Source organism: Pieris brassicae, chromosome 6, assembly GCF_905147105.1.
Source record: "Pieris brassicae chromosome 6, ilPieBrab1.1, whole genome shotgun sequence".
NCBI lineage: Eukaryota > Metazoa > Arthropoda > Insecta > Lepidoptera > Pieridae > Pieris > Pieris brassicae.
In genome coordinates, this window is record NC_059670.1 from 3,808,471 (window position 1) to 3,830,402 (window position 21,932).

At 32.7% G+C, this 21,932-nt stretch overlaps 1 protein-coding gene across 9 annotated transcripts; it reads left to right on the forward strand.

Moving 5' to 3' along the window:
• Positions 1–3,552: 3,552 nt before the first annotated feature.
• On the forward strand, positions 3,553–21,689 carry LOC123710788 (extensin-like). 9 transcript variants are annotated; one of them, XM_045662992.1, is made up of 11 exons: positions 3,553–3,695; positions 3,918–4,008; positions 6,953–7,093; positions 12,981–13,084; positions 13,181–13,339; positions 18,179–18,240; positions 18,652–18,987; positions 19,368–19,554; positions 20,320–20,438; positions 20,724–20,799; positions 21,118–21,689. In XM_045662992.1, the coding sequence occupies exons 3-10, from the start codon at positions 6,972–6,974 to the stop codon at positions 20,769–20,771; spliced, it is 1,137 nt and encodes a 378-aa protein (XP_045518948.1). In that variant the 5' UTR covers positions 3,553–3,695; positions 3,918–4,008; positions 6,953–6,971; the 3' UTR covers positions 20,772–20,799; positions 21,118–21,689. The 9 variants fall into 9 exon arrangements, with proteins under 9 accessions (XP_045518948.1, XP_045518946.1, XP_045518947.1 ...); XM_045662990.1 differs by lacking the exon at positions 20,724–20,799 and having other exon boundaries at positions 3,554–3,695; XM_045662991.1 differs by lacking the exon at positions 20,724–20,799 and having other exon boundaries at positions 3,554–3,695; positions 18,655–18,987.
• The last annotated feature ends 243 nt before the right edge of the window (positions 21,690–21,932 follow it).

A 21,932-nucleotide genomic window follows, 5' to 3' on the forward strand; every position in this document is an offset into this window, starting at 1 on the left:
CAATAATTATGTTAAATTAAGTTTGTTCAACGCAGTAATGAAATGATGAATAATGAAACAACATTATCTGTAGGATATAATTTAGTAAATGTTTTGATTCAATATACGAAAAATATTAATTACATTAGTCCTCGGTAAAGGGCTACTTTGAAAAAAAAATCGTACACATCACATTCAAATATTGATATATTATTTTATGTATCAAGTGATTTCCTTTCTATTTATTAATTTGATTATACCTCGTCAAGTAATAAAATTGCCTATACATAGAGCTGTTTGAGACCCAAATTCTCCGTTTATGTATATATGAAAGAGGAATTGCATGAGACACGTATTGATTTAAATGACTTACTAACACCTCTCAGTAAAATCTAATTATAAGAGATAGAAGTTACATTGCAAGCGTAGTTTCAATATTGGTTGTTCTAATTCGCAAAGACAAAGGTGGAAGGGCATAATCGATCACTAATACAATAAGAGTTGCCAGCTATCCTCGCACTGCAACGAACAAATCACTCTAATTAGCACGAACATTACTCACGCCAGAGTAATGTTTAAACCATAAACTTTAACTTACTGTATTTTCTCTCTATATAAAAAATAGAACACAAGAAGAGAGACTGTTATTGGAAACTTTCTAGTTAAAAAATATCCTTAATTGTATATTGGGTTGGACTTAAATTACTTATTAGTCTTAAGTTAGGCTAGATCGTAATAAACAAACGTATGTAGTACGAAGTTTAGTAAATGTATTAAAAAACTAAATTTATTTTCTCACGGGTAGTAAGAAGGATTCAAATTAATATTTTGAAATGTATTAGTAATTGTCCACTGCTAAGAGTACCGCATCATTAAAGTGCATTTATCGATACATAAAAAAATATAAGTTATAATAATCTAATGTCACTACAACCCTATATGTCTTTCATCAGAAAAGACTTCTTTGTTAAGTTTTATTACTACAGCAAGTAACTTTCTCCGCTGATACATGTAGGTGATTTTGGAGACTAAGACACCTCGCCTTCCACGTACGTTCACGTGTTAGTAGTGAAATTAGTTAATATAATAATTAATCCTCAAAGTTCCAAAGTTCGAACGTATCTTAGGGTTCAGAATTTACGCTCACAAAATGGCGATATTTTCGAATTTTTCGATGCTATGAAATTAATTACGCTTGACGAGCATAATTTTATTGATCATATGAAATATAATATTTAAAATAATCGCTAGAATCTGGTAATTATGGAAATATCGAATGCATCATAAGCAGTATGTACTATGATGAAAATAGTTCTGGAAAGTGTATATAATTGTTTTATTTAATAAAACAAATGCGTTTGTATTTTTTTAGAAATAAATTGAGCCTTGGAGAAAGACAATATACAAATTTAAGGCTACTATAACCTCATTTGAGATGCGAGCTATTTTATAAGAATGGCAGTAACTCTTTACGCAAAGAAAGCATAATTTAATCTCGTAACAAATTGTTCCCAACTGCATTAATATCAATAAAGTTATAAGCGGATCTTAAGACAGTCAAGTCTAGAGCCTTCTTGTCAATATGTCACATGCACTGTTTATGTAATAGAGATGACGTCACTCGTGGACCTCTCCGTATAATGCTATTTATGGAACTCGTGCAAGTTTAGCGCTCCCAACTTGTTTATAATTAAGTTAACTTCAAATCTTATAATGTACTCGTGCTTGAAAAGGAACGTTATATTGAGTATTTCCAATATGTTCAATAGAATGTGTATATCCTTATTTAACGCTGTGAGACATCAACTATGGGTATGATTGTAAATACTTTAAAAATTTGATTTTTTTTACGTAATTTGACTGTGTTGCAAAACAAAATAGATATATTGTTCTATTACTGTTATGTAAATTAAATAAAACTGGCTCAAGTTTTACTGTTCCTAAAAGGTCTGTCGATGTATAACTAATTATACCTCGACATATATATTATTGCTAATCTTTTACCCTGTTTTTACAGTCTGCTAAAGGACCAAAAATAAAGGTAAAATCACACCATATATACACAATCGACATGCTCATTCACTCTATAATAATCACGAAGTAGCGAGCATCGATAAAAAGAACTCAATAAAAATTTAGGACCCATTTTGTATTCTTTTTGTTTCATTATACGTATTCACCGGCACAAAGCGATGCAAACTCACCGTACAGTTAAATAGAAAAAAGGTATCTAAAATTTTTCCAATTGGATAAATTCAAAACGTGGCCGTGCTCATATTATTTTAAATTACCTTTATTTTTTAACAGTTTATTGGAAATGTAATGAAGACCTACTATATAGACATTTTAAACTTTTACACATTTCACGGCTGTACACAAACGATACGACCGTATAACTTTCAGATTTGATTCTAGGGGAAATAATTGCTGATTGAAAATACTCAAATCATCTACAATAATTGTGATTGAAGTAGATACAATTCATAGCAATTCCAGAAATCGTTGCAGAAGTTTTAGGCATATGGCTAATCCTATTTTGAAGGAAATGTTTAGTAAAATAGGCGTAAACATATATCTGCTTAGAGAAGATGCGTAACCGTGAATACGCACGGTGATTCACTTCGTAAAATTGTGCACTTGCATTAGATCATATGATTTAAGCATAATAATTATTACATTGAACAATATATTAAAATACAATTTCTGTATTATTTTGTGGCATCTGTCGAAATTCTATTATATTAGTATAAAAATATACTGGAAATGTACAAAAAAGATAACAGACATTTTTTTAGCATAACCTTCTGCGTAAAAGTAAAAATATTCATATAATATAACCCTTCTATCATCAGCCAACTTTTGTTTCAGTAATCCATCCTGGTTAAATTATTATTTTTTAAAATTATAGTGTATAGGTTCTTTAGATGAAAATCTGTTACAGGGACAGCGGACGCACACCTGCTCGCGTGTGTTTGTTCACTAAAAATAACTTCATGTTTCATATTCGCTATTATTTTACTGTAAACAACATTCCTTCTGTCTCCTCTCTGTACATAATGTACCTTAACATAAGTTAACAATTACTAAAACAACTACAAAAATATAGGGAGGGAGATGTACATAAAAAATTAAATTATTAAAAGATCCACAAATAGTGATTCCGCCATAAGATTATAATAAATAAAATCTGCTACTTATATTGAAAACTAATAATTACTTTCATTGCAAACAAATCAATATTATTGAAGAAAGAAAAATAAAAATGCAAAAAAACCAACGTTGCAAATTCGAACTTTAATATCACAAAGTCAATAATTCCGCCGCAACCTTGATTACAATTAGATTTGCCGTTGTAATAAACGGTTTCAATTTTAAAGTTTTCAACGAGTAACTAACTTATGCAAGCCTTTCGAAAATGTTTGAAAATGAACGAATTTTCAGTATTGCTACGGAAATCGAGGAGCGACCGGAGATCAATAACCTTACACTGATGGGGTTTTCTAGATGCGAGACCTTTTTATTTATGCTTTCCACTGAGCTAAATATAGAGAGACATGTTTAATAAATTTCTCATTTATCCCGCAGTAGATAGCGCTAGTTCATTCGGAGGCTGGAGGCCGCTGCTTCAAGAGATTGTTTGTCGCAGCTCATTACAGTCATTAGTGCACGACAGTTTAAGTTCAAGGATCGCTTCCTAAATTGTTTGTTATTTTCTGGTAAGTTTGTACGTGGAATTTTACTGTATCTCAGGAATTTATTTTTATTACACATTAAATTTTTACGCACAAGGCGTTTCATAAAAATAACAATAACGAGTAAAAACAGCAGATAGCAATAATTTCATATTGCATTTCAAATGTAAAAAACGTATCTAAAAGCCGTGAAAACTTTCAAGTGCAGTGTAACGTGATTCAACAATTTTCATGATCATGAAACAGGTGAGGTTGCGTGGGCGCGTGCCGACCGCCCGCCCAGTACAGTAGGAGACAGGCAACGACGCCGCTCGCACGAATCGCACCGCCGCACAAGGTACATAATTAAAATGCTCACGCTTCGTAACATTCGCACTAATAAACGCTTAAAACGTATGTAAATGTTTTTTATTAGACGTCACCCATGACTAACTTCATGTAGTATTCCGCTGCAATAATAGATCTCTATTACTTCATGGTACTGAAATAGTCCGTCTCGTTTTCACTGCGGCGGTCTGGATCAAAAATACGTTCGTGTCATGTTTAGGGAAATACATACATACTTTTGCACTCATCCCGATAAAGAATAACCCGATAAATTGTTTTAATCGATACATACAATGTCAATGAAGCACGAAATTACGGCTTATTGTCAACATAAACCTCAGGGTGACATCATTTCTCATTAGATAGTCTAATCGTATTAGTTAGATGTGTTTTAAAAATAAAAGTAAACTATTTTGGTTCATCACAGTTTGAATTACGCGGAGATTTAACCTTGATGACGGCGTTAGCGACCTTGTCAGACAAATCTACTTATAACCATCGGTCTGTGACACGCCATCGGCAAAATTTTCATATTTCCGATAACTTCATTTTGCTGGAAAATAAAGTTAAAAACAAAAGTTGGTTGCTGTTTAACTTTAATAATTTAAATACGTATAATATTTTGTCCTAACTTTTGATGCATAAATACTAATATTGTATGTGATCACACACAAATAAAAGTGTGTGTGTTTGTGTTTGAGCCGAAAGTTTCTCGAATGAATATATCACACTGCGGATACAATTCAAAATAACACGGATACTGAACACAATTTTTGCTCCTCCCACGCTTTTTTCGTATTTATTATGCTCGTATATCTTTCATACCAGACGCAAATCTACTTCACTAGCATTTTGTCCTAATATTATAATTTTATCTTTGTTTCGGTTAATAACTAAGATTGCCGGAAAAATATTTTTTTATAACTTTTCAAAATAACTATACTGAATGGAAAAATACATCACATCATATAAACACAAGTTATTTATATTATAGGAAACTAAAGTTATTATTATTTATTAACATATTTAAAAACAATACAAAAAGTCCTCTGACGCAGGGCCAAATTATTTTTTTCCGCCTCTACTTTTAACTATGATACTTAATAAACCTAGAACTCGACTCGTGTTTTAATTACAAGTTATTAGAGTATTTCAAATATATTTCGTACATTTGTTTTGTATCGTCAAAATAACGTGAAAAATTATTTATCAATTAATTAACTGACTATTTTCTTATCAAGTGTTTACAGAATTATTTACTTTATTAATTTTATATGTAAATGTCTTCCGGATTTATTTTACAATTAAGTCCCGAGCCATACGAGTTTCCACTTAAGTTCTTGAGTACGAGACTGTTTATGACTGAGATTATCTGAGATTAAATTATGTCAAGGGCAATGTTTTCAAAATTAAATACTTTAAATAATTACTGTTAAAGTATAGTGAGTCTTAAATATAACTTTAATCGATATTCGTATGCTGATGTGTACTCTCTTTAGTAGGTACTTTTAAATAGCAACAATTCCGTCACAAATAATTTGTGAGTAAATGTCACGCTCGCTATAGTATTTTTTTCTTGTTTATGTAATATTTTATTATTAATCTCTTTTTGGTTTTGCGTTATTAGTACTATAGAGTAGCTCTGCTTCTGTTGTTGTTAGCGTAAAGTTCCATACAAACTAACCAACGAATCAGTTTTATAATGGTACATTAAAACGCGTTACTATATTGAGGCGTCGTTATAACGGCATACATTGGGATTAACTAAACGAAAATGTCGTGATTGTGGTCGTTCTATAGATAACCCTAAGCTAAAGATAACCCTTTGCATGGACTGTTTATTTGACATTAAAAAAATCCTGCAGAATTAATATTGAAGACAGACATACTATGTACACAAAGTGCCATATGATTGTATGATTTTATCACTTTTATTATACTTAACAAACTAGCTAATCATATAGCTTTTTTAAAGAGTAAAATGTTGTATACATCGAAACGTGACACAACTCTTTTGAACTGACTGCAAACCATCAAACAACGAACTGATTTCAAAACTAATATAAAATCATTTCTCCAAATACGCTTTTATATCAAAGTCATAAATTTAATATATCTCGCCTCGGAAAAATTCGTAGTTGTATCATTTATTTCCAAGATTTTCAATAACATGCTTAGCCTTTTAGATAACTTATTTGTACACCTCCCAAACATTATACGAAAAATATATTATGGCCGTCGTGTTAGCTGGCAGGTATAATAAAATCGCAATAAGACGACTTTTGGCCTTAACTCGGCGCGTGAATCTTTCGTTGATGTAATGTTGTTGTACTCAAGAAACGTAGACTTCAATTACATAGTTGTGTTCTAATTAATATTAAGCTTATCAAAAAACAATTGTAACATTTTGCTATTCAAAGGTAGTTTACGAAATTTGTTTGTCACAATTCTCACAGATTTTAAAATAGATTAAAAATCATACAAGTTACAATGGAATACTATTATTTTTTTTAAATATAGAGACAACAAACAGTCGTCTACTTTATACTATAATTTAAAAATAATTACGCTTTTATTTCTATATAAATAAATCATCGAACTGACAGCTATAATCATACCCTTTGTTCTTAAATGGACGATTTATATTCAGCGTGACCTGGTTTTTCACTTTTTTGAAAAAAGAAATACTAATTACAATGGATTAGACGTAATGAACTTCGTTAGAAAATACAACTAAGCAATTTAAAATATAACCAGATAATACTTTAAAGAAATGCACAGAGTGAACTTTATTATTTACATATATTAGAATCACGATATTTTATCAAGAATTACCTCCTTCGATTTTCAGAAGGGATATTTCAATTTTAAAGGCGTTGCGCAAATTAAAAGATTAGAGCACCTAATTTCAAACCTGTACTTGCCAAGCAAAACCAATCTATTCATATTTCTAGCGCAACGAACGACTTCAAAATGTCCACGGGACCGAAGATAGTCCATAAGCAGTTCAACTCACCTATGGGGTTGTACTCGAAGCAGAACATCCAGGAGACCCTGAACAAGCACCTGCATAACCTTGACAATGGAACTGTTGGGTATGCCACATTAATAACTCTATATTGCTAGTAACATTTCTGTTTAACAAAATTTATTGGTACATGATATTTTACATATAAGGTTAATTATAAACATACCTACGTAATTATACTCTCGAGTTAATGTCATTAACATGGCTTGAGTTGACTGTTTTTTTTTAATTAGGGACGAAACACGCCGTCGATATCAAAGGGCATGTTTATAGAGCAACGGAATTTTTTTACCTGTTAGAACAATTGCTTCCGCTATTAAATATGTAAGTAAGGAAGCAATTGCAAAAACAAAGATATTAGTAATTCCGTTTGAATAAAATTTCTACATATTTAGGTCAAAGTAAATATTTTCATAGCCTTCACACTTAGAATCTTTTAATAAAACAACATTCTAACTGTACTACGAGTCCTCTTGTATATTAGAAGTGTCAGAACAATTTATATTCTTAGTCTGTATTTCTTATTTCTGTTTTATAAGTGTACTCTAATGGTAAACATCAGATTATAACTGGTAAATAAATAGTTAATTTCTTCGGCATCCTGGTAGACAGAAAAACTATAATAAAACTATTATAATAAACCTATAAAATAACATAATGTCGCATTACAAAATTTCATAGAGGCGTACCCTTATCGCGTCACGGAATCACGAGGAAATGCAAGTTAAGGAAAGTGACATTACATATGATTTTGATAGAGTTCGATATTAGTATCGTTCATTGAACAATCCATCAACAAGATAGACGTTGCCAATACGCATGAATCACAGCCGAATCACACGTTCACGCGCCGATATAATACTTGAAATTGTGATGAGAGCAGCACTTATGCAAGTGATGCTACATTTATGCAGTTGTGTTAATATATATGGAGTATATAACATTTTATGGGTTTAAAGTTGTGCACGATTGAGTTAGCACGCGAAACAGGCCGGCTAAATTCGTTCCACAACAGTAATGCAGTTTTTGTACCACAACTATGTAGAACCAGCTGCCCTCTGAAGTATTTCCGAACCAATTCGACATTTCCTTAAAAGGTCGGCGACGCGTCGCAAGGCATTGAGAGTGTCCATGGGCGGCAATCACTTAACATTAGGTGAGCGCCCTACCCGTTTCCGATGAACTGTTTTATATAAAAAAAAAATGTTGTAGAATAGAATTTAAGTAATAACTAATATAAGTTGTTACTTATCGTTAAACAGATCTCAACATTATCAGTATTTAAAAATGTTTTCACCGATAAACTAAATTCTGTGTTAAGAGTCAAAACGAACTTGATTTTTAAGAAATTACTGACAGACAAGATGGCGGATGTCTATGATCACTTGAGTAGTTTTATTTGTTGAATTTATTTTTTAATAAAAATGATTTAAAATGTAATAGATCTCTGTCTGCACGAACACTGAGTTTGAGCGTGGAACTCTCAACCGTTACGGTCGGGCTTTCGAATCCCGGCTGTGCACAAAAAATCTACTATCTGTGTCTACTTGCCTTTAAAAATAATAATCACGAATCAAATACAGGAATCGAAGGCTAAGGTCACAGTTCTTGTACCACAGTTTTTTTAATGTCTGAGATAATATTTCATTTATGTTACCGGTTAAAGATGCGTAAGTTAGTGTAGATTTTACTGAGCCCAAGATGTTATTAGTAAGAAATGTTTTATCAATTTTTATATTTAATTAATTAGTCATTTTTATTGGTATGGGGAAGAGGGTAAATTATTATAATACAATTTAAATAGATACATACCATAACTTCTAGACGGGTTTGGCATTTTAGTGTTGATTGATTGTCGTTAAAGCTTTTCTGTTTCTAATATGGCAATTACTTCACTATGTGGAACCAGCCCACAGAAGTATTTCCAAATCAATTTGACCTTCAAGTACCCTAAGTACTTCAGGAAAAGAGCGTACCAATTATTAAAAGGTCGGCAACGCACTTGCGAGCCTTCTGGGAATGTGAGTGTCCATAGGCGGCGGTATCACTTAACATCAAGTGAGCCTGCTGCCCGTTTGCCTCCTATTACATTAAAAAAATATATATTATTTTGCCTGCAGTCGAGCTTAGGATCCACTTTACGCTACGAACTTAGCTAGGGAAGTAGTATGGACAAATTCACCATTCGTTTAATAATATATGAATTAAATTAAACCTTTTATAACTTACAAATATCGACAACAAAATCAAGAAAGATATTATATTTTCGAATGAAACACGTTGATTCGTATGTATGATAAGGAACACCTACCAAACACTGACCTTTCGCAGTTATTCAGCAGAACGCCAATCTTGCCCCCATTCCATTTTATATTAAAGTATACTAAAATAAATCGTTCGGTCTCTAACGAGATTCTTTGAGGTTACATACTGGATAAATGTTTAAGAAAATTTACATTCCTATCACGTATCTCAGTAATGGGCCACGTAAATAATAATTGTATTTTTTCTTTTGTAAACTTCTCATTGTGACGTGATTAACTAGGCCGTCCTAAGTTATTTAAGAGAATTTTTTTTCGAAATATTGTTGGAATTAATTGAATGGTGTTTGAGACTTCAAGCTAGTGTTGGAATTGTTATATAAATTGGGTAACTACTTTGCCGCGGGCAAGCCCTATAGCAGGCTGGCAAGTGCCACCTTACCAGATAAAATAAATATTTATTATATTTCGCCGGGAGTCGAGTTAGGTATACGTCATTTATCACACGTACCACAGAAGCGGTACTAGAATAAATTCAGTATTATACACATTACTCCGATGAAAGCATTATTGTCGTCAAAGAAAAAGATTAAACATGAAAAGAAAGTACAAGTTTAAAGGCCGGCAACGCACTAGCAAGCTAATTGGCATTGCAGGTGTCCATGGGAATTCATGCACTCTAAGTGTTAATACATCAAGCCAGGAATCGTATTAAAATACATCTAAAGTGCATTAATAAAATATTATTAGGGAAAAATATTTTTTTTAAATACAATCGTAAAACTACGATCATAGAATCTGCGCATTTATTTTATAAATGTTATTGTTATCCGCCATAAACCAACCGCTTATTTACGTAAGTATATAATTATTTGATCTATGCATGCACGTAATTAAGATGTTTATCTAAAAACTTCTTTCTATGAATACATGGAAGAAAAAGTATAAGACGCGGAATTTGTTCGATGCGAAGTGAACAGTCGCATCGGGACAAGCGCGCAGCGCGTGCGCATTATTCACAGTTTATTTTCGGTATTATATTGTTCTTATTTATAGTGATAATTGTTTGTTGTAAACATTTTCGCGTCACCCAATTTGGCATAAAATCTGTAGCCTATATATAATTTCTAACGTAATTGGGTGAAGCCTGCAGGATGGCTTTGATCATCGAATGTGATGAGTAAGTTCTTTTAATCATGTCTTATTTTACCTCTACTCTCGTGGTTGTTGTTAAATATAAAACTGGATTGACGTTCAGCATAACATCAGGTTGGCTCTAAAGTTGATTAAAGTAACTAATATGCATTTAATATTTGATATACATACTTTATAAAAAAGATGTATATTTTTTGTCTACTTTCAACTCCTACGGATATTTTTAGTTTTAGTATAGCTGTTGGATACACTTTTACAGTCTCACATAGCATATATCCATACATATCTTTATCTATTTGTAAAAAAATCATCAAAATCGAATAACCGAGTACTTGTATGCAATATTTTATTAAAGCTTCAAATGTGTAATGAACTGTTTAACTTTTTGTGTCAATACTGTCGAATCAATGCCTTAATAAAGCCTTCAAATTTTATTACGTCTTACATATGTAAAGTTTAAATAAAATGTCTTTAACAATTGTTAAACATTTGGAACTAATCTAACTACACATATGATTACTACAACTGCGTCCAGTATTGTAAAGTTAGTGGAAACATTTTTTACAAGTATACATAGTTTTGTGTTAAATGTATTTCTAATAAAACGAAACGCCAAAAGCTTATTGAGTATTATTCACCTCTTTACTAGACAACTTAACATTTTACAATCATTATTTATTCGTAAATTAAATATTGAAGATTTTTATATCAAAATCAACAAAATTCGAAGTTTTAGTACTTATTAATATTTTGGATTATTACTCACAAGCAGGATGAGCTGTTTATGGCTTAATGTAAGCAGCATCATACCTGTCATTGACACTTCATGCTACCTAATAAGGTTATCGAGGTGAACGGGAGATAAAGTTGCAATTCATATAAAAAGTTTCGTAACAAGTGATTGGCGTGTATAAACTGCGTCTTAGGTATAATCGTGATTGCAAAGATACTTTACAATTTTTTTATGTCATGTAATGACAAATCATAAACAAGCTCCATTTTGGCGCAAAAATAGTAATGAGACATTATTGTCGTCAAGTGCTATTGTTTACTTCACGAAAACGAAACGCGAAAATTGACAAACAATAAACACATTAGCAATATATTATAGAAATGAAAACGGTTTTACAATAAATATTTTTTCGTGACACGCTGATCTGCAACTTCATTCAGAAAATGCACTTGATTGTGCGCAAACCATTTTTAGTTATTATCTTAAGACATTTCTGAGTTTCATTATATCCCAAAAAATCGTTTAAACTTTAGATACTATTAAATTGTAATCGTTCCAATCTGTATGACAATGAGATACGTCTTGGTTCAGTCACTTTCATTGTTTCGTTTCTATCAAAAGAATCCAATCACTTTTAAATTCCATTAAACGAAACAAGTCCATACAAACATTTGTTTAATTTCACCAATGACTACAAAAGGTTCAGAAGCTACGCAGATTGACACAATTGAAAGTGAACTCACGAACGCTTTGTCACAAGTTCTTGCGCCATTTTCTCACGATGAGTTTCCTATATCACTTAAATAAAGTTACCGTTTTTGTGATTGACTTTCCGAGCAACGATGAAAATTGATTCATTGAGTAAACCGAGAAAGTTCACGGAGTTTTGCGGTAATTGAATTTCTCAGCTTATTACTTTTAATTGAGCATTCAGACGTGGTTTGTTATTGTCAAAATGTCAGTTGGGGATTTAGGATTGCACTATTATATAAGTATCAACAGTACTTGTGAGACTATTGTCTCCATCTGCGTTTATACTGGAAATGTTGGGGTAGGAATCACTTGAACTAAGAGCAATCGGCAATCTACTCTGCACTAAATATATTGAGTCTGTGCGGCGGTGTTGGCCTAGTGGCTTCGGCGAGCGACTCTTATCCCTGAGGTCGTAGGTTCGATCCCCAGCTGTGCACCAATGGATTTTCTTTCTATGTGCGCATTTATCATTAGCTCGAACGGTGGATGAAAACCTCGTGAGGAAACCGGCTTGCCTTAGACCCAAAAGGTCGACGGCGTGCGTCAGGCTGATCACCTACTTGCCTATTCGATTAACAAATGATCAAGAAACAGATACAGAAATCTGAGGCCCAGACCTAATAAGGTTGTAGCGCCATTGATTTATTTTTATTACAGACTGTATGGGTCTGCTTTTGGCATTCCTTAGGCTTTATGTATCTGAAAAGTATTTTTAACTTCCAAAGCATGCCCTTCTGTTTGAGTGAAGCTCGCGATCTGACCAGCACTAGTTTCGTGTATAACCGTACACCGTTTTATACCCGCTAGATCATAGAGTTATTGGCGACAGGTTTGGAAAGGCTGACTGATGAATATAAGATACTTTTATTTTAAAAACCCAGCATTTTGCTAAGGTAATATATTTATAAAATATATATATATATATATATATATATATATATTGAATATTTTGATTCCTGTCATAATTTTCTTGTATTATCGTGTATCTATTTGATTCTGTGAAAACAAGTGTACTTATTGTTTTTAGTGAAATGAACCACAATTTGTTTCAGAATCGACTTTAACAATCCATCCACAGACAAACCAGGAAACCTTGCCAACTCAGCAGTTCTCCGAATGCTAGAAGAAGAAGAAAGAAACAGGAAAGGATACCCAAGTGAGTTAGCTACCCTTTTAGATGGTATTTCTCCTTAAAAGTATAGTACAACTTTTTTACGCCTATTAACGCTTTTACCTAACAATGCCTTACCAGAGTTAGACCCAACCCAAGTCAGGGCGATTTTGGAAAACTTGGAACATACGAAACGCCGATTTGACGACTTTTGGCCCCCAGGAAGTAAAAGAGCAGCCTGGAATGGACAAATCAACTCCACTTCCTATCTTTACCCTCAGTTATTGAAGGCTGCCAAAGGTATCCTTGGCCATAGAATCCATTTCATAGACTGTCCATTATTTAAAATAATTAATTTCAATCACACTAATTTGAATTTCAATATTTAACAGGCATTAGCTGTGCATTGATAAACAAAATCAATAACAATATTTGAATAGATATGAAGCCCGACATTGAAAATTAATTCCATTGGGATTAAATACACATGCTAATAAATTCGCGCTTTTGATGATGTGTGGTCTGATATTTTCATTTTAGGTAATTTATCACATCTCAACGTATGTAAACAAATGATAAATATTTATTTAAACAAGTAAGCCTACAAGAGCAAAATATTCAAAAGTAAAAGTTTCGGACAATCGATATTAATTACTTATTGAACGAGCTGAATTGAAAGTCAACATTATAATTATAATCTATTTTTCTAACTGTAACGAAGACTAGAAACTCTAATTACATAAATATTTTCAAAAAAAAGGTAGTACTAAAGGCGCTATGAAATATATTGATAATAAATGGAATAACGACATAAAAGTGAAATAAAGATAATACAATTATAAATAATCATAACAAATGTTATATAAAGTTTTAAAACATTCGTCTTTTTTTCATTTAAGTCGTCGTATAAACAAAAACCCCTTGCTTATTGATTAATTATAGATATAAATACGGCTTATTTGTCACACCTCCTACTGTCCGATGACGAAAGCGACGAGGACAGGTCATTAGCGGACAGATTGACAAAAAATATCTCACAAAAGATCAGTTTTTAAACAGCAACGAACGAAAAACGACCGAAATGCCTGAAACGATATTTTTTGGTAACGTACTTATTTTAGTTATTTTGCTAATTTTATTAATATATTTAAATCTCAATTTACCGTTGCATAAGCTTGATTCCACATTCTTTCGCTAATGTCCTAAACATGTCTAGAGAGACCCTTACAATTTTAATTGTTAGGGTTGTTGTAATAGTAATTTATTTTCATTGCGTAACTAACGCCAACACTGTTACTGTTACGAAAAGCCTAAACATCTAAAGAATGCTGATTAATTATATATTAATATAATAGAATTTAAGAACAAATATAAAAATAAAACCATAGTCAAAGAGTTCAACTTAGAAAAGTTACAAAGAACATTGAGAATAACAATAAGTTTCTTAATTTTATTTTGCTTCTTGACCGTGATCGCACTTTATAAAAAAGTTTTTGACGCAACGCGTAACTATTTCTGGTGAGCCACTGTATTCGCGAGTTCATGAATCAACATCTAATAATACACGATGCAGTGCTGTATGACTCCACTCCGCTATCACCTAGATATCTAAAATGTTTTCTGTATCTGTAGACGTAGAGATTGTCGTTCAGTTATTCGATTCAGGCACACTACTTGGTAAACATTTTGCATTATAATATAACATAATTAATTAATAAAAATTGAACATTGAAAAATAATTCCGTATGTAAAAAGCGAATTATAAATCCAAGACATGATGTTTTACTAATTAAAGTCATTGAAACACCTATTCTTTCTAGAAGCACGCGATGTCATGTCTTTGTATAAGTTGCATTCTGAAAATAACTAACAATTAATTACAGATTAGCGACTACAAACTGTTCGATCCATCAATGTTATGTTCGATGATTCAGCGTTGATTGCATGCCAATGATTCGGGGGAGACAGTGTGACTATCGGGAAAATTTATTTATATTTTGGTTAGAACAAAAGAAATAAATTATTTGAACTACAAATATATAAATAAATAACTAAAAAATATCCCGATGGTTAAAATACACAGTAACGAAAATATACCTGCATTTTCATTACTGGTATTCCACGTCCCTCCAACATAAATGTAATTACTCACCAATTTAATTATGTAATTAAATGTAAATGTAAAGATAGGTATGTGATCCTTAACTTCATCGTTTTAATATATAAACTATAACTATTAGTCTATTAGAACACTATTAGGAAGCTCTGAAATTACTTTTAATTTCATGTAAGATGAAGTCTGAAATTTGATTTGCCCATATAGCCACATAATACATAATTCCAAAAATAATAGCATAATTTCATACGAGCTATTATTCGATAGCAAGCCGATATCATAGCAATAGTTAATTGAAGATTATAGCACCGATGGCAGTTATATATCACTTTAATTAATCTCTTAAGCTTCGACAAAAATCTCGTATACAAATAGCCCATAGAATTAGTATCCATAAGAACTTAATGCTAAATAATGAATCATTAATGTGTATTTATTGCTACCTTATAATAAATATGCAAATTACATTAATATTAAAGGAAGAAAAAACCATGCAGAATAAAAATTTAAGAAACAAAATTGTCCTAAGCTTTTAATCCAAGGTTTATAGTTCTAAAAGTTATGGGAGACAACAAGCATCAGAAATCGTTGTTCGTTGCGGAAGTTTTCTTTAAAATTTTGTTAAAATGTTTTATCTTTTGACGTAAATTCGGAGTGCAAAAGTTATGTCCTATCAATAAACAGAAATACCTAAGATGTGGTCTATGGATCTCTTAAAATCTGAAAATATAATAGTCGTTGAGCACCTACACACCTGGCAAGCGCGCCAAGTGGTTGAATAGTCCTTGGTAGATTGTGGTAGGAAGCACTCGTGCACATCTCTAGTATTAGTGAGTTTCACTATACACTTTATTTACTATACAGTTTTTCATTATCATTTAATTTAACGAAGGCATTTTTGGTAAACTTTAATAATTATAATAAAGCTTTTTTTAAATTTATACAACTTCAAAGTTACGCTACACAAAATATTCAGTATATATAGTATGTTATGTATGATATATAAAAATATAATTTAAATTCAATATATTGAAACCAATTCAATAAACTGAAAAGATAACCAAGTGAAAGTGAATGAATTTGTTTCGTATCATTATTGACTTAATTATATTAACATTTATTGTAACTTAAAACCCATATTCATTTGTATTTCATATAGTTTCAAATATTTTTTATTAAAGGTTTCAGTATACGCGAGTTTAAGAGTTAGATTAATGAATTCATTACGCACGGATCATACAATCTTAGTGACCACGATTTTTAAGTAGCACTTGCGATTTTGTAAATTAACAAAGTTGTATTATCTGTCAAAAGTTTAGTAGATTGTTTTACTTCAGATATATATCGTCCTAATTTTGATGTTACTTTTAATAATTATTAATTCAGAGAGAGTTTTTTATCTGGAAACCGGCCAACATCGTGATGGCCAGGCTAATTTAAAGCGGAATGTGTCATAATAATTGTCTCGAAGTGTTGAATTTAGGACCACGGGCTATGATCGTCTGATTAGATAGAACGTGTCTTTGAAGATATTTTTGTAAAGGTCTAATATAATAAGCATGCCAAATCAAAATGTATATCTACACTAATATTATAAAGAGGAAAGATTTGTACCTATTTTTGTATGTTTGTATGTTTGTAATGAATAGGCTCAAAAAGTACTGGGCCGATTTAAAAAATTCTTTCACCAATAGAATGCTACATTCTTCCAATTTGACATAGGCTACATTTCATTTTGAAAAAAATTAGGGATCCTTAGTAAAATTGGAACAATGTAACCGAGGGTGTAGAAAAATTAGTCTTTCGTCGAATGCGCTGCCGAAAATATTAGCGATAGAACAAAATAATGTACAACAATATTGAAGAACATCATAATGTCTACAAAAAACTCCGCGGTAGCATATGATATGTCCAACTATTGTAGTTATGTCACTACAACAACTTTTTTCTACAAATAAATAATTGTCTACCCCGTGCGAAGCCGGGACGGGCTGCTAGTAAATAATACAATCACACTTTTTTTACATCGAGTATTGAAATCAATATTTTGGTATAATGTTGATCAACAATGAATAAAATAAAATAATAATTACATAAATATGCTGCCTCTGTTATGACAAATGAGCAAATGACATAATAACTAATCGATATTTCTTATATTATGCTACCTAGAGAATATAAATATAACTGTGTCATAGCTCAGTATGTTGCGTGGTCGTGTATTTTACTGAAAAAAGTATTCCTCAGTATTGGAACTATATTAAAAAAATACACTTTAATTTAATTACACTAAAAATTAATATCACAGTAGTAGTACTAAATAAATGGACTTACTAGAGAGGTAAACAGGTCAAAAATAGTCATACTCGACGAACCTGCATGGTAAATGACATGAAAGTAGATAAAACGGGAGGTATGTTAGGACCGTTGCAAGAGTCCGAGGTCTCTGCCTTCGGGTAAAAGGAGTGATTTATGATTAAAGTATAGTGTAAACTCTTTATAACGACACTGAAGGGACTATGCACAAAGAGAGTAATGTACAGAAGAAAAACGTATAGACAATGCATGATTCCTATTAGTCATGGTCAACAACAGTCTACACGTACAAGCAATCTCAATTTGTAAAACATAGAACGAATTTCATAGAGAATTCGTATGCATGATGCCGAGAGTCGAGTTTATTGCGGGCTAGGATAATAAAGGGACAAAAGAACGTACACAGCTGCAAAGTTTTTACTAATTTTAGCAATTTAAAAAGTACTTTATTACTCAATTTTTGTCATTATTGAGAATGGGTGTAATGCTATGTAGAGTCTATCATGGTATTAAAGACAAGCTAAGCCAACCAAAGCCAATTGATTTTGACGCTTTAGGGAGTTAGTAACGACGAATTAACAAAATCGAAGGACGTCACATGGACTTTACACTGTACATAAAATAAATAGTAATATGTACGACTTCGGGTTTTTTGAAGTCGGTTAAAACGAGTTTATATTCTCAATAACACTTGTGTTCTCTTTCAGGCCAAAAGAAAGTAGTGTGGCCCCCAACGCCTGAAACCAACGGGTATCACAATCCACAAGAGGTAATATTATATAAATTATATGTACATATGTAAGATGCACACGCTTGGTATAAGAAGTCATGAAGCATGTTATACAAGATTTATTGTTACACTGTACATATAAACATACTTACGTAGCTTAATTGATACATAATACACGCCTTTAGAATAAGATGTTTCCAGATACTAGTACAGGAGCAATATAAAAGTTTATCTATCACCATTATCTCTAATAACAACACATTAATATGAGACTACAAAAATTTTACACAATATATTTATATTTTACGCTATGTAAGACAGCCTGAATGCTTGACTAAGAAAAACAAATATATACAATATGAATAAATATGACCGATATATTAAGGCAAAAGCTGAATATTCGGGTTCAAGCTTGGGTGAAAGATAGAAGAATCATATTTTTATCTTCAGCAGCAGAGCCCAGGGTACTACAACAACGCGCAACATTCGCCGTCACACCCTCAATACTCCCCTCAACCACAGTCCCAACCTACTCAGCCTCTATACCAACCAACCTACTCCCCGCAACAGAACCAAACACCTAATCAACACCAAGGCCACTGTGAAGGCCGACGCCAGGAAGTCACAGGGCTTAGTAAACTACTCCCAGTGGGGCCCGGTGTGACAGCGGCCCCAGTTTCTCCTCCTTTCCGCCAGGCTCCTACAGGCCCATTATCCCCCTCTGCACAGCCCTACCGTCAGCAGCAAAGCCGTTGGGCACCTGTACCAGCTCCTATCTCACCCCAGGTAGTGTCAGATGCACGTGGAATGTTTTTATATTCATGCTGTGTATCTCCCATAACACTAGTACTACACTAATAACATATATGCAGAATGAATGCAATACATCAACACGTACCTAAGACAGGTAATGCTGCAATTGGGTAATGTAACATTATAATGCTTTGTTTTTTTGTAATCAAATTGTAACATCTGTATAATGCTGTTCTTACAATAATATTTATAACAAGTTATATTCACAGATACTATCTACATGTAGTACCGTATTTTATGTGTTCAGTGTTATACCTTGTTAACTGGAATAGATTAATATATCGATAACAAGAACGAATTAGTAATACATACTGAACATGTCTTCGCATTCCTAAAAGAATTCTTTTTCACAGCCACAGTCGCAGTACTCCCCACAACCACAGTACTCCCCTCAGCCACATTATACAGAGCCGCTGTATCAGCCTCCTCAAAAGAACTTTGAGCCGCCACCGACAACTATCACTCTTCGTCCGCAACAACCAATTCATCAGTCGCCATCACCTGTCTTTCCTAGCCAACCTGCCGCAGCGTCTTTCCAAGGTACGACATTTATAGATTGGTTAATATGCAAGGTTTTCTTTTCAATATAATCTGAAAATCTACCTATTCCGCATACCTGAGTGTGGCCGTGAAAACTCTAAAAATACTCATGTATCGAGTAAAAATATCGCTTGGCGCCAGTCGCAATCAAAATTATAGGAAAACAATATCTTTTAGCTCTCACCGCTTTATATGCAGTACAAGTAGTGACATTAAACAATATTGAGATTATAAAATCTAGAAACTGGCGCTCACAGAGTGCATTGTTGGAGTTATTGTTTTTGGAATTACGCGTCTTTGTGTTTGAGACACTAGGTTATTACACCTAAAAGCTTTCCTAATGCACTGAGGAGTATTAGTAAAAGTGTTTTAGTGTTTAGTACTTATTGAATTACGTAAGAATACTTTTTTCATTACATTCCGCGACGGTGTGAAACGGAGATGATTTTGTTTGAAAAATAATTGTTATTCTAAATTTCTATTTCCGACGAATGAATGTTTCGCTCGCAGGCACAGAAATACATTATTATTTGAGCTAATAAAATTTTAAATTAGAACATAATTTGTGTGTGTGTATATATGGTACTTATTTGAATTGATCTATGATCGATTAAAACAGATGCAGAAGCACCTGAGAGCCAATTTCCAGAGACTACGGGACTTACGTTATTGACTTAAACACAGCGTTTCGCCATGATTCAATATTCTACAATTATCTACAAAAATATATTGATATATTTATCATTTACACAAATCAATTTAAAGGAGGTATCAACATGAGGGGTGACATGAAATGGCCGCCACAGTCCGTGAAAGAGGCTGTAGCTGCAGAAAACGTGGCAAGAAGGGAGTTGGCCAAAGGCCCGGCCTGCAGACCACGCAAGGTATGTCTACTTTTACTAGTAGTCCATTTCATACAAATGCATGTTGTTTATCTCGACTTGCATTTAACAAATTCGATTACAAGTATCGTATTTGAAATTTGACAACATTCTAATATCAATCTACAGAAAGATTTTTGAACCAAGTATTTTATTTGAGATTCGAACTACTCTGAAATGACCCCCCCCCCCCCTACATTATCTACATTTGACTAACAAAAAAATGTTTTTGCTGTTTTTTTATCCACTCGCATGTCTGATTGTTGCCTTACCCGTTATCTGTTTTAGCTTCGTCAATATTCCCTTGCCGAATTGCTTGCGTTGAACGAGGTCTGAGCGTACATTCAGGACTTTATATCCATTAGTAAGTGATCCTGTGGGTAGCGAAGATCATATTAACTGTAGGCGGAGTAGTTCACCTAACGCGCCCACATAATTCACACCAACCATGTAATCGACTTAGCTAAAAATCATAGTGATGGTATTTAATTAGTGATATAACCAACACTATCGCTAAAACAAGCCAGCTTCCGGGTTCTTATACTTCCACCCACTAAACAACAAAAAGCTAGTATTTTGTACGTCTCAGTAAAAATGGAAAGGAGTTAGTCCTACTGTCTTAGAAGTGGCCTTCAAGTTCAAACACTAAAAACTTTTTATGTAAATTTATTTAATTTTTCAGGTTAAGAGAGATTATACGCCGTTCTTCTCGCAGCATGCACTCAATCACAGCTATACTAGCTACAGAGTCCCTCCCGGCACGCAGCACTATGAGGAACACTCGGGTCGATCATCCTATTAATTTTAAGTCTCATTAAAAACTGTCAAAGCAATCGATGAATCATGAATGATCGATTGTTTGTAATCATGTCATTTCTATTTGTTTTATATGGATAAATTCTGAAGTACTTGTGTTGGCTTTACGGTATAAAGTCCTCGAGCATGTACCGAATATTATAGGCATAATTTATTTTTATTCAATCGTTTAGTAGTTTAAGATTTAATTCATATAATTCATGTCACATCTTTACGAATTAATTGTGTCAATGTGCGGGCTAAAAGAGAATGTTTTCGATACTGCTTAGTAATGCTTTTTGTAAACATTTTAACAATTCCAACTTTTTTGAACAGCTAAAAGAAACCAAATATGTAATTGGCTAACCTAGTCACATTAGAATCTTTTGTATATAAAATGTTACTATTTTGTATTTCAATGTTACTTTATTATAATGGAATAAAAATTCAAAAGTCCAATGGTTGTTGTCATTTATTTATTAAATTCTTATAATAAGTTACTATAACAAAAATCACGCTACAATCTTTTTAGGTCTGGGCCTCAGATTTCTGTATCTGTTTCATCATCATTTGTTAATCTAATAGGCAAGTAGGTGATCAGCCTCCGCTGCCTGATACAGGCCGTCGACATTTTAGTTTTTAATCAAGCCGGTTTCCTCACGATGTTTTCCTTCACCGTTCGAGAAAATGTTTAACATGTGC